The following is a 13,510-nucleotide window of genomic DNA, read 5'->3' as shown; positions in this document are numbered from 1 at the left end:
TGCTAAAGTGGGGTCGTCCTCCTCTTCTTCATCAGAATTATCAGAATTAGATTCCCCCATGATAGGGTTCACCTGAGACCGCTTGAATTGTCTGGTTGCAGCTACAGCAGCAGATCGAGATCTGGGCAGCTGATAGAGGTCTGCATTTCTCTTTGCCAAATCCAGTGAACAAGCTAGGTCAAAAGCTTTTTGTAGCTCAAGTGTTTTACTTTCTAGTAGACGCTGGCGTATAAATGGAGAGGCAATCCCGCAGATGAAAGCATCACGAATCATTTCTTGGCGGTACAGCTCAGCTGAGGCTGCCTGAAAGTTACAATCTACGCTGAGCCTGCGAAGTTCTTGCAGGAATTCGTCAATTGATTCCCCTGGCCCTTGTCGGGCTGTGGCCAGTAGATGTCTAGCATAGACCTCATTTGGGGTCTTCGCATACAGTTTCTTAAGTGCCCGAATCACCTCTTCGTAATTATCCCAGTCATCAACATATTCGAACACTTTTGGGGTCACATAATTGACAAGTACCTTCAATTTAGCAGGAGCATCCGCTTTACATTCATCCAGAAAATTCTCAAAAGTACGATACCAATGCTTCCATACCCTGCCAGCTGCTGGTGTATTCGGGTCCAAGTCCAGACGAATAGGTCTAAGGATTTTCTCCATGATGGGTGGTTCCCTGGATCCTTAACTTCCGAGTTTGTCTGAAGGTCTAGTATTTGTCAGTGTAAATACTAAGTTACTTAAATTGATGTAAGAAAAAGGAGACTTACCATCAAGTAACTTTAAAGTAAGCTTTAAGTAACTTATAAACACACTATATACACAAGAGAGGTCTTTACCATGCCTCTGGTAGAAGCCTCTTACAATACTGAACAGACCAGTATTTATACCAGTCCAACAGGAAGTGACATATGACAGGAAGTGAGGTATGTACACAGTTCATAGTTCATAGTTCATAGTTCACAGGAAGTGATGACATAACTTCCCGGAAGTTATCATTCTTATCACAATAATTGTGCAGCAGATGGCGCAACATGGCAGTGTGAAGTGAAGTGTAAGCAACAGAGACAGCTCTCCTCTGACATATCCAGGTTCGGGTGAAGGTTCTATAAACCCAGGACCTGAGATAGTGCTGGGAGGGGCCAAAAGGTCTCATATGTCATCACACCTTATTTGTTTTACCTTCATGGATTCCTTGTCCTCGCCACAATTGTGTTGTGTGTTCAGAACTCTCAAAGGAATACATATCCTCACCTCGTGTAAGAGGAAACATCAAAGTCAACAACAAGCAAGAATAATGATGGTGATAGGACCATTAGCCTATTTACAGTGTCATTAAACTCCAATCTGGCATCAGAACAGCCTCTTAGCTGCCATTTGTGTACAAACTATTCTAACCTGTGCCATGGAGTGCTTCTGGGTTGAGAGCTAAAGCTGTCTTTCTATTTCAGTTCCACAGATGTTCAGTGAAATGAAAGCGTCATTGGCCGATTTCAAGATGGAACTTCCCCAGATAAAGAGTAACAGTAAGTGTTAAATGCCAGTCAGGATCTCCAGTTCAAAGGGCTCTCTAGTTTTTCAGACGGTCTGCTCATTCTTCGAGGATTGATCTCCAGTGCATTTGACACTGGAGTGTGTTTTGATTGGTTGAGCCAATCAAGTATAAGTGGATTTGATTGGTTCACATTTCCCATGGACCCATTATAAAAGCACTACAGATTTTTATGCTGTGACCACATTGGGGCAATTCCCAGAGAAAATTAAATAGATAATTAACGAGTTTCCATGTACTGTATAATTAAAATCAATAGAATCTTACAGCACGGAAGGAGGTCATTCAGCCCATCACGTGTGCCCGCTCTCTGAGAGAGTTGTCCACTTTGTCTCTTTCACCTGCCCTTTCTCTGTACCCTTCTAAATTTTCTATTTGAAATATCTAACCAAGTCCCTTCTGATCTGGATTCAGCTTCCACCATTATTTCTGGTCGGCCATTCCAGGTCTTAACAACCGTTTGCATAAAACAATTCCTAACCTCTCCCTTCATTGTGTTGCTGATCATCTTCAAATCTTCAGTTGATGCCCTCCAGTTACCAACTCACCAACCAGTGGAAACAGTTTTGTCTGTTTTCTCCTGTGAAAATCTCTCGTGTTCGAAAGCAAAATTGATCTTGTTCTACAAACAGTGCCACACGATCTCAAGTGTTGTTCCTCTTTCATTACAGGAACGTCTGAGGAGACAAGAAGCTCAGTTGCTGAACTTAGGACTGTCATTTCACAGCTGAAGGAGAGTAAGTTTAATAACCATCAGGGAGACCTTTGATCTCCAATTATTCATACTGGAAACTATCAGAATGGTGACACTGGGATCAGGTGGATTGATAATACTGCACAGATACTGATCACCAGCTCTGGTTACTAAATACATTTGTGTCTGGTGTGATCAACAAACAATTCTGAACAGTGATAAGGAGATGTGGCTTCTAATCTTTAAAAAACACCAGACTCTTACAGATTTACATATCGGTACAGTTGCTGTACTTTTTGTTTAGAAGGTACTGGAGGGGCTGACACTGGTGCAGGGAGTGTGTTGGTATGGCTGTACATTCTACTATTGTAGTGCTACTGCTACACATTTCAGCACAGGGGGTTTGGGTGACAGAGGACAGACAGGGTCTAGCTGTGTTGGGGGCCCTAGGGGCTGCACTACCTTGTCCCGACTTAATCCTGTGACACTTGTGGCTCATCTGACTGTGGGCCTTTACATTCTGTTAAGGAGGCCCTGGCTTCATTGGAGCCAGAACTACATGGAACAGAGCATCGCGATGACCTGCACTCAGAGGACTCCTCAGTGACTGCTGCAAGGAGCATCAGAGCGCATCTCGTCACTGAAGTCCTCTCTTCTGTATAACACTGTCTACCTTTGAAACCAGAGCCTGACCTCCTTCTCCCCCACTTTCAGATTAAGGGACATTCCCTCAATACACAAACCATCCTACAGCATGACAACATGTTAGACCTCTTTGACCCTAAAGCAGCAAGCCAATACTCATCACATGAGTGAATGTCAGCACCAAATGACTGGAAGCTGAGGGCCAGTATTGGAAAAGGCCATTGGTTGCTCCTGCTCTATTGAATGGTCATGGGACTGACGTGGCCCTCCTGTCGTGGCGGCTTGTTCCTGGAATGGAGACGCTGCTGGCTGTATCTCTGGATCTCGGTCCTGGGGAGCCTTGTCTCACCTCCCATGGTGCTCTGAGGGGGGAGGCCAGAGGCCTGGCATGTGCTGCTGTCCTGAGAGACAATAGGATCAGACAGGGGGATTCCAGCTGTCCCATTCCACAGGGACCTGGATCTGTCACCTTATTGATCAGCGGAATGACTGGTGTAATGGTAGCTCTGAGACCCTGAAAACCCTGAGAGACAGCAGCCTGTATCGCAGCCCCCATGGTCTGGAAGCTGCTATGCAGAGTGATGTCTATTCTCTCTCCTACTGCCACCAGAGCTGTAGGCTGTGCCTCTGTAGAGGAGGAGGCACAGAATAGTCCCTGACTGCTTCTTAGCTGGGGATATACTGCAGGATCCAGTGATGCTGGCACTCGCTCCACTGGTGCCTGCAAGGAAGATAAAGCTTCCTTGATGTTGTCGTAAAGCAGAGACTATGAACTGTGGAGGAGCAAAGGGCTTTGGGTGTCCATGTATGTAAATCACTGAAAGCTAGTGCACAGGTACAACAAGCAATCATCAAGGCTAATGGGACATTGGCCTTTGTCTCAAGGGGTTGAAATATAAAGAGGAAGAAGTTATGCATCAGTTGTGCAGAGCATTGGCCAGATCCCATCGGGAGGACTGCGTTCATCCTGGGCAGTGCACCTCAGTAAGGCTATATTGTCCTTGGAAGAGGTGCAACGCAGATTCACCAGATTGAGACTGGGGCTTAAAAGGTTAAATTATGTGGACAGATTGCATAAACTTGGTTTGCACTCTTTTGAGTTTAGAAGGTTGACGGGTAATCTATTTGAGGTGTGATCTAATTGAGTTGTTTAAGATGATAAAGGGGCTCAATAAGGTGGATACAGATAAACTAGGGTCCACTGGGGAACACCACTTGTCACATCCTGCCAATCAGAGTATGTACCCATTATCCCCACTCTCTGTCCCTTACCTCCGACCGATTTCCAACCCAAGTCAAAAGGCTACCTCCAATTCTGTGCACTCTCATTTTTGTATCATCTCTTGTGATGAACCTTATCAAATTCCTTCTGGAACTCCATATAAATAAACATAGTGAAAGAGGGCATGCCCTGAGGAACTCCTGCAGCGATGTCCTGGGGCTGTGATGATTAACCTCTAACGACCACAATCATCTTCTTTTGTGCTAGGTGGGACTCCAACCAGTGGAGAGTTTTCCCCCCGATTCTCCAGTGACTTAGAAACATAGAAACATAGAAGATAGGAGCAGGAGGAGGCCATTCGGCCCCTCGAGCCTGTTCCGCTATTTAATGAGATCATGGCTGATCCTCCAAACTCAGTACCCTGTCCCTGCTTTCTCCCCATATCCCTTGATCCCTTTAGCCTTAAGAAATATATCTAACTCCTTCTTGAATATATTTAATAAGTTGGCCTCAACTGCCTTCTGTGGTAGAGAATTCCACAGGTTCACCACTCTCTGGGTGAAGAAATCCCTCCTCATCTCAGTCCTAAATGGCTTACCCCTTACCCTTAGACTGTGACCCCTGGTTCTGGACTCCCCCGCCATTGGGAACATCCTTCCTGCATCTAATCTGTCTAGTCCTGTTAGAATTTTATAAGTATCAATGAGATCCCCTCTCATTCTTCTAAACTCTAGCGAATATAAGCCTAATCGACTCAATCTCTCTTCATACGTCATTCCTGCCATCCCAGGTATCAGTCTGGTGAATCTTCGCTGCACTCCCTCCATGGCAAGACCATCCTTCCTCAGATAAGGCGACCAAAACTGCACACAATACTCAAGGTGTGGACTCACCAAGGCCCTGTACAACTGCAGCAAGACATCCTTGCTCCTGTACTCAAATCCTCTCGCTATGAAGGCCAACATACCATTTGTCTTCTAAACCGCCTGCTGCACTTCAGTTTTACTAGGGCTCCTTGATGCCACACTCGGTGTCTTGATGTCAAGGGCATTCACTCTCACCTCACCTTTGGAATTCAGCTCTTTTGTCCATGTTTGGACCAAGGCTGTAATGCGGTCTGGAGCTGGGTGGTCCTGGCGGAACCCAAACTGGGCATCAGTGAGCAGGTTATTGGTGAGTAAATGCTGCTTGATAACACTGTCGACGACACCTTCCATCAGTCTGCTGATGATTGAGAGTAGGCTCATGTGGGGTAATAGGCCGGATTGGATTTGTCCTGCTCTTTGTGGACAGGACAAACCTGGGCAGTTTTCCATATTGTCAGATAGAAGCCAATGGTATAGAGCAGATAGTAACGACCTATTTCCCTTAGCAGAGAGGTCAATAACCAGGGGGCATAGATTTAAAGTCATTGGTAGAAGGATTAGATGGGAGTTGAGGGGAACTTTTTTCACCCAGAGGGTGGTGGGGGTCTTGAACGCAATGCCTGAAAGGGTGGTAGAGACAGAAACCCTCAGCACATTTAAAAAGTACGTGGATAAGCACTTGAAGTGCCGTAACCTACAGGGCTATGGACCAAGAGCTGGAAAGTGGGATAGAAACATAGAAACATAGAAGATAGGAGCAGGAGTGGGCCATTCGGCACCTTGAGCCTGCTCCGCCATTTAATGAGATCATGGCTGATCATCCAAACTCAGTACCCTGTCCCTGCCTTCTCCCCATATCTCTTGATCCGTTTAGCCTTACGAAATACATCTAACTCCTTCTTGAATATATTTAATGAAATGGCCTCAACTGCCTTTTGTGGTACAGAATTCCACAGGTTCACCACTCTCTGGGTGAAGAAATTCCTCCTCATCTCTGTCCTAAATGGCTTTAAACTGTGACCCCTGGTTCTGGACTCCCCCGCCATCGGGAACATCCTTCCTGCATCTAGTCTGTCTAGTCCTGTTAAAATTTTATACATTTCAATGAGATCCCCTTTCATTCTTCTAAACTCCAGCGAGTATAAGCCCAATCGACCCAATCTCTCCTCATACATCATTCCTGCCATCCCAGGTATCAGTCTGGTGAATCTTCGCTGCACTCCCTCCATGGGAAGAACATCCTTCCTCAGATAAGGCGACCAAAACTGCACACAATACTCAAGGTGTGGTCTCACCAAGGCCCTGTACAACTGCAGCAAGACATCCTTGTTCCTGTACTCAAACCCTCTCGCCACCCTGAATGGCAAATATAAACTGGTTTCTTTTCTCCACTATCAACCATCTCCTGAAACCCCTCTCCCATGCCCGCTCCTTCCTCAAATGCAACAACCAGTACGAAGAGCTCATGGATTTCTTCGTCATTAAGATTGAGACCATCTGTTCAGCTGCCTCTGCTGCTTCCGTACCTTCCCCTAGCACACCGGGCCAAACCTGCCCCCAGGCTCTTCCCTTACCGAGTGCTGATCCTGTGTCTTTGTCTAGTTTTTCTCCTATCTCCCCTGCTGCACTCTCTGATCTCATCTTGTCCATGAGAGCCATCCCCTGCTCTCTTGACACCCTTCCCACCAAACTGCTAACCACCCAACTTCCCTTCCTGCCGCCATGCTAATTGACATAAATGATTCTCTCTCCGCATGTACTGACCACCTATCAAAACTGCTTTTGAGTGACCTGTAGCTGGACAGCAGAGAGGGGAGCAGCAGAGAGGGAGAAGCAAAGGGGTGAGCAGCAGAGAGGGCAGCAGAGGGGGCACTACCCGCAACACAGGGCGTACAGGCAGAGGCTGAGTTTCCTTGACATGTCCGAACAGCAGTGTTTCAGGAGGCTCAGGTTGTTGTGTCAGGTGGTGGCAGACATCTGCAGCCTGGTAGAAGAAGACCTGCTCCCTGCTGGACCTGGTTGCCACCAGAGGCTGTAAAAGTGACCACAGCCCTCAACCTTTTTGCCTCCAGATCCTTCCAGGGCACTGCTGGAGACATATCCAGGGTCTCCCAGTTGGCGGCCCATAAATATATAAGACAGATGACTGATGGCCTGTTTGATATGGCTGGCAATTGTGTCAACATCGCCTGAGATGACGCCAGTCAGAATGAGCGGGCGCTTGGGTTTGCATCTCTGGCTGGCTTCCCACAGGTGCAGGGCATCTTCGACTGCACACGCATGGCAATATGTGCACCCCAGATCAACCAGGAGTATTCATCACTGCAAGGGCTTCCAATCCATCAATGTGCAGCTGCTGTGCACGCAAGATTCCCGGGGAACTGCCATGGTGCTTTCATCCTGCGGTAGTCCAGGCTCCCTGATGTCTTAGGACCTGCAAGCAGACTTAAGGCGTGGTTGCTAGGAGACAAAGGTCACCCACTTCTAACTTGGCTGCTAACACCAGTGAGAAATCCACCAATGAAGCCCAAGTGCAGTACAACAAAAGAAAATGACCCCCAAATGGGTCACTTAGCAAGCAATCGGCATACTCAAGATACGCTTCAGGTGCCTGGACAGATCTGGAGGCGCCCTTCAGAACGCACCAGCCTGGGTGTCCAGAATGATCGTAGTGTGCTGCGCTCTGCACATCATTGTGTAGGATAGGAACCACAGGAGGAACAAGGCACTGAGTGCACACTGTCTACAGGTGGATCCGAGGAGGAAGAGCAAGAGGAATATGGCAACCCCAATGCAGCACCAGCCACTCACATTGCTGTCCGGGTGCCAGGGGTTCCCTTATTAGATGCCAGCACTGGACCAATGTAGCAATCACACCCAACAGCCACTCTCCTCGCTCCTCTCCGCAATCTCACTAAAACAAAGCAGTCCTATAAACAACCAATCACCCATTGCACATCCATTGATCCCTGTCAATTCATGTCTTCCCATTCATCAAGAAGCAACTGAAAAGGTGAGTTGCCACCCAGCAACCAAGAATGGGCAACACGGGAAAGTGGTGCAAAGTAATACATTGTATGTGATTGACCTAAACAACGGAAACTTAACAACCTAACATTTTCTCAAACACCCATGTGCATACCCTTGGTGAACTACAAAGCTTTACTGTTTCTTTTCCTAGCACTCATACACGGTGCACCCATGTGGCTTGAGCAGAGGTAGAGGCAGGCTGCTCAGATCTCTGCTCTGACTGCTGAGGTGCTCTTGGCTGACGTCCTCAGGGTTTTGGAGCCCGTGAGTGCCCTGCCAAAAACTGCTCCACCTGCACCTGTGCTGGGGCAGACTCAGCCATCGGGAGAGGAGGTAGCGTGTGGGCTACTGACTGGGGGCGGGGGGGCAATAGGTGAGAAGTGGAGTCGAGCCACATTTCACTGCTACCACTGTGGTGGAGAGCACTTTGGTGGAGTGCTGTAAGGCCAAGGCTAAGGTATCTGTCATCCTATTTAAGGTATCCAGAGATGTTGGCATCCAGAGCCTGACCAATCGTGGTCAAGGGCTGCATGGACTCATTTGATTGGTGTATTTGATGCACGAGTCCTGTGACAGTGCACCCTCAGAGGGAATTAGCTCCTCTGAGAATTCAGCGTCCAGGATTGGGTTGCCACCACTGGGGAGGAGGGAAATTTATTGCTCCTGCAGCCTTTAAGAAGCTGCAGATAGTTCAAGGGCGGCATCACTTTTTAAGCAGGAAGGACACAGTCTGAAGGAGGAGGAGCCTCAGAGGGTCAGCAGCAGGATGTGTTCCAGATTGACAGATGCATCCAGGGAGATGTGGCTGAAGTCAGGGTGAGAAGGACTTGTCTGTTTGGCACCGAAGTCCCATAAGAGGGCAGGTCAGGCTATAGGGAGGGAGGTGGCAAGGGCAGTCAATGCAACCACCACCACCCCAAGAATTCCCACACAGGGCAGGAAGAAGTTCAATGACCTCACAAGGCCAGGCTAGGCAAGTCAATGCATTGTTGTCAGTTCACATCCTGTACCACAGACAAAGGCTTCACTCACCTCCTTACTTCTCATTCTCTTTCTCTGTCATGAGCTGGGTGTCAGGGAAATTCATTTATGCAAAGGGAAACCTTGGCAAACACTCAAGAACTTGTTGAACTCACAACCATTCTGTCAACTCACATAGTTTGCCACAAAGAGTTCTGCTCAGATTTCAAGGATTGTTTATTTAAAGGGACAATGTGCCTCCAGGCCTTATCATCATGGGATGCATGTACTCACATGGGGAAACAAGTGCCATACCACTGACATTCCTTTAACAATGTCTCTCCCCACAATGTCTCTTGCACACAACCAGACAACAACTGCACCTGAGAGAGAGAGACATCCATACTGAAAACCCTGAGCCCACACAAAGAGTAAGCTTCGCAGATAATAGCAGAGACAGTAGAGGTTGTGGGAGATGGGGGCAGCAAAATGTTGATAAAGGCTGGGCAAGGCTCAGCATCGATAGAGCCAGTTTCCTGTGCTTTCTCAAAGTATTGCCGTACGCTTACACTCACTGCGCTTCCAACATCCCAATGATGCCTGGTAGCTCCATGTCCCTCACTGTAACGCTTCTCTTCTGCTGTTCGGGGCAATCTAATTCGGTCATCATCCAAGGCTTACCAATCCATGCTTTGGTAACCTTCACTTTAATGGGAGGAGCTCAACTTAATCCAGATGTGTGTCAATAATTGTGCAGCAGATGGCACAACATGGCAGTGTGAAGTGAAGTGTAAGCAACAGAGACAGCTCTCCTCTGACATATCCAGGTTCGGGTGAAGGTTCTATAAACCCAGGACCTGAGATAGTACTGGGTGGGGCCAAAAGGTCCCATATGTCATCACACCTTATTTGTTTTACCTTCATGGATTCCTTGTACTCGGCACAATTGTGTTGTGTGTTCAGAAATCTCAAAGGAATACACATTCTTATGTTCATTAATAAATAGACATTCTTATTATGAACACAGCTCGCTTTTGCTGGACACTTTTATTGAGCACATGTAGACTAGGTACAGTATCTGTAGAGGCATCCATCTTGACTGCTGCCTTGTGGTTAGTCTAGTGCCTCATGGGTAATGTAGTCTTCATTGACATACAACTATATACAGCTCTACACAGCTCTATGGCTCCACACAGCTCTATGGCTCCACCTAGTGTCCACTATAGAATGACATGTTATTGATCATTACATCCCCCTTTCTTTGAGGTTTAACAAAATCAATATCAATCAACTTTCAAGAAAACAATAAAGATAATATCAGTAACACTTTTGTTAGTGCTCTATAAACATAAACATTTTCAAAACAGTCAACACATTTTCAAAGCTTTACATTGTACTCAAGGATTAAGTCTATCAGGCTTTTTTACTTCACGTGTGGATCTTCTCAACATGGGTAAGTCTGATGTGTCTTCATGAGATTGTTCTGGCGGTGAATGACAAGATGCAGTTACGGCATTGTCATCAATCTGCTCTTGTGTTTTTAGGAGGGAACGGCGGTTCCTCCTGAGAATCTGTCCTTCCTCAGTTCTAACAGTGTATGACCTTGATCCTACTTCCTCAAGAACTGTAGCTTTCCTGTTCCATGCATCTGGATCCTCAATCCTGACAACATCATCCCTTGTCAATGGTTTTAGAGTTTTGGATGACTTGTCATAGTATGATTTCTGTTTCAGCTTTAACAGTTGAAGTCTCTGTCTCAGTTCCTCATTTTGCTGTTCTTTTGCACAGCAGGGTAGCGTGGTGCGCAGCTTGCGACCCATTAGTAGTTCAGCAGGTGAAGAACCACAGTCTAAAGGTGAGGCTCGGTAGCTCAGCAGGGCGACATAAGGATCAGACTTGCTTTCTGTCGCTTTCTTCAGTAGCTGCTTGAGAACTTGAACACCTTTCTCTGCCTTACCATTTGACTGAGCATACAAAGGACTGGATGTGATGTGCTGAAAGTCATAATGTGCTGCAAACTGTTGCCACTCCTTACAGTTGAAGCACGGACCATTGTCGCTAACGGCAATCCTGGGAATTCCATGTCTGGCGAAGATGGATTTCACATGCATTATGACACTGCTTGCTGTTGTGCTTGAGAGCAGCGCCATCTCAGGATAGTTAGAATAGTAGTCAATCACTATTAGATAATCTTTACCATTTAAATGCAAAAGGTCCATACCAACCTTTTGCAATGGTGCTGTTGGGATGTCAGCTACTATCATTGGTTCCTTTGCTTGTTTGTTTTGGTGTTTCTGACATGTCTCACATTTGCCTATCATGTTCTCAATGTCCTTATTTATGCCAGGCCAATAAACAGTGCCTCTTGCTCTCCTTTTGCATTTTTCAATTCCGAGGTGTCCCTCATGAATCCTTTTGAGCATGTCTTGACGTAAAGCCTGTGGAATGACTATTCTGTTCTGTTTTAGTAATAGTCCACTTGCGACACTCAATTCTGACCTTATGTGAAAATATTTTGGACAGGAACCTTTTGGCCAACCATGATGAATGTTCTCTATTACTGTTTGTAATACTGTATCTTTTACTGTTTCTTCTGCTATTTGCTTTGATTTTGTGTCTGACACGGGCAGCGCAGCAGTGACCATACTCACATGAACATCCACGTCTTCTTCAGTAGAGCTCACATGACTCATTGTGGGTGCTCGGGATAGTGCATCTGCTAACACTATGCATTTGCCTGGTGTCAGTTCAAAGTCATATCTTTGCAGCTTCATCATGAGTCGTTGAATCCTTGGAGACATCTCATTCAGGTTTTTTTTTATGATGGCAACCAGAGGGCTGTGGTCTGTCTCAACTGGGAAGGTGGGAAGTCCATATATGTAGCCATGAAACTTTTCTAGTCCAACTACCAAGCCTAGACATTCCCTTTCAATCTGGGCGTATCGACACTCAGTATCAGTCATAGACCTGGAGGCATAGGCAACAGGCTTCCAATCTTCACCATCTGCTTGTAGCAAGACCGCACCTAGGCCATCTTTTGATGCATCCGTTGACACTTTGATTCTTTTTGTTGGGTCAAAGAAGGTGAGTACAGGTGTGGTTGTCAGCACTGTTTTGAGGTTTATCCACTCTTGTTCATGTCTTTCTGTCCATGCGAACTTATTTGTTTTATGTAGCAGGTCTCGCAGACAGGCTGTCTTGGCTGACAAGTTAGGAATAAACTTTCCAATGAAGTTTATCATCCCCATGATGCGTAGCACTCCTTTTTTGTCAGTGGGTCGGGGCATTTTGAGTATGGCGTTTACTTTTTCCATATCTGGCTCTATTCCTTTACCAGATAGATTATCTCCTAGGAAAGTGACTTCCTGGATGCCAAACTGACACTTGGCTTTGTTGAGCTTCAGTCCATTCCGGCGTATGCTCTGTAGCACTTTAGTCAGTCTCTCATTGTGTTCTTTCAGTGTGGAGCCCCAGATGATGATGTCATCAACATAGACCTGAACTCCTTCCAGACCTTCAATTATGTGTTCCATCGCTCTATGAAAGATTTCAGATGCAGATATTATCCCGAAAGGCATTCTGAGGAAACAATACCTGCCAAATGGTGTGTTGAAGGTACATTATTTGGTGCTCTCTTCATCCAGTTTTAGTTGCCAAAATCCTTGTGAGGCATCGAGCTTTGTAAAGTATCTGGCACCTGACATTTCACTGGTGATTCCTTCTCGCTTGGGAATCTGGTAGTGTTCACGTTTTATGTTTGCATTTAAGTCCTTTGGATCCATGCATATTCTTAGATCATTGTTCTTTTTCTTTACACATACCATGGAGTTAAACCAGTCTGTTGGCTCTTCAACTTTCCTGATGACTCCTAGTGTGGTCATTCTGTCCAGTTCATTCTTGAGCCGGTCACGCAGGGGTGCTGGAACTCTACGTGGAGCATGTACCACTGGCTTAGCATCCTCCTTTAGCTGGATCTTGTAAGTGAATGGTAGAACTCCAAATCCTTTGAACACATCTTGGAAATTATTCACTACAGAATCCATCGAGTCATCTGGTCTGCTTATGGCACAGTTTATACGGTAGACTCTCTTGACCAGTTCTAAGTCCTCACAAGCTTTGTCACCCAGTAGTGAATCAAGTCTTTCAGCCACAACAGAAAACATGAGATGATGCACTTTGTCTTTGACTGTCACTTTAAGTCTGCATACACCTAAGCTATCTATTTTCTGTCCATTATAGTCCTTCAGTAGTACTGACTTTTTCTGTATTTTGGGCTTTACTTTCATATTGTTAATGTCACTCATACTGATTAAGTTTGCTTTTGCCCCAGTGTCTAGTTTCAAGGTAACTAATGCTCCATTTACCTGCAGTGGGATCATCCATTTGTCCTCTTTTACTGCATTAACTTTATGTTCAGCATTGTCCATTTCTGAGTGCTGCACATTTTCTGTATCCTTTTTGATATTGTCACATGACACCATTCCTACAAAAAATGTCTCACTTAAATCAGTGTCCTCAATTACATTAACTCATTGCCCTTTCTTAGT

The 13,510-nt window shown here is 46.0% G+C and overlaps 1 protein-coding gene across 1 annotated transcript in view; it reads left to right on the top strand.

The window, feature by feature from the left end:
• Window positions 1-13,510, top strand: part of LOC147097566 (hepatic lectin-like) — a 78,259-nt gene that overhangs the window by 24,133 nt on the left and 40,616 nt on the right. The window contains exon 3 of the mRNA XM_085971515.1: window positions 1,446-1,520. Coding sequence (XP_085827641.1) covers window positions 1,446-1,520 — 75 coding nt within the window. The remainder of the gene's footprint in view (window positions 1-1,445; window positions 1,521-13,510) is intronic.

This window comes from Somniosus microcephalus, chromosome 31 (genome assembly GCF_052327205.1).
Source record: "Somniosus microcephalus isolate GS21.2 chromosome 31, FLI_Smic_1.0, whole genome shotgun sequence".
Taxonomy (NCBI): Eukaryota; Metazoa; Chordata; class Chondrichthyes; order Squaliformes; family Somniosidae; genus Somniosus; species Somniosus microcephalus.
The sequence above is the reverse complement of the archived record's forward strand: the minus strand, read 5'-3'. Positions and strand labels throughout refer to the sequence as shown.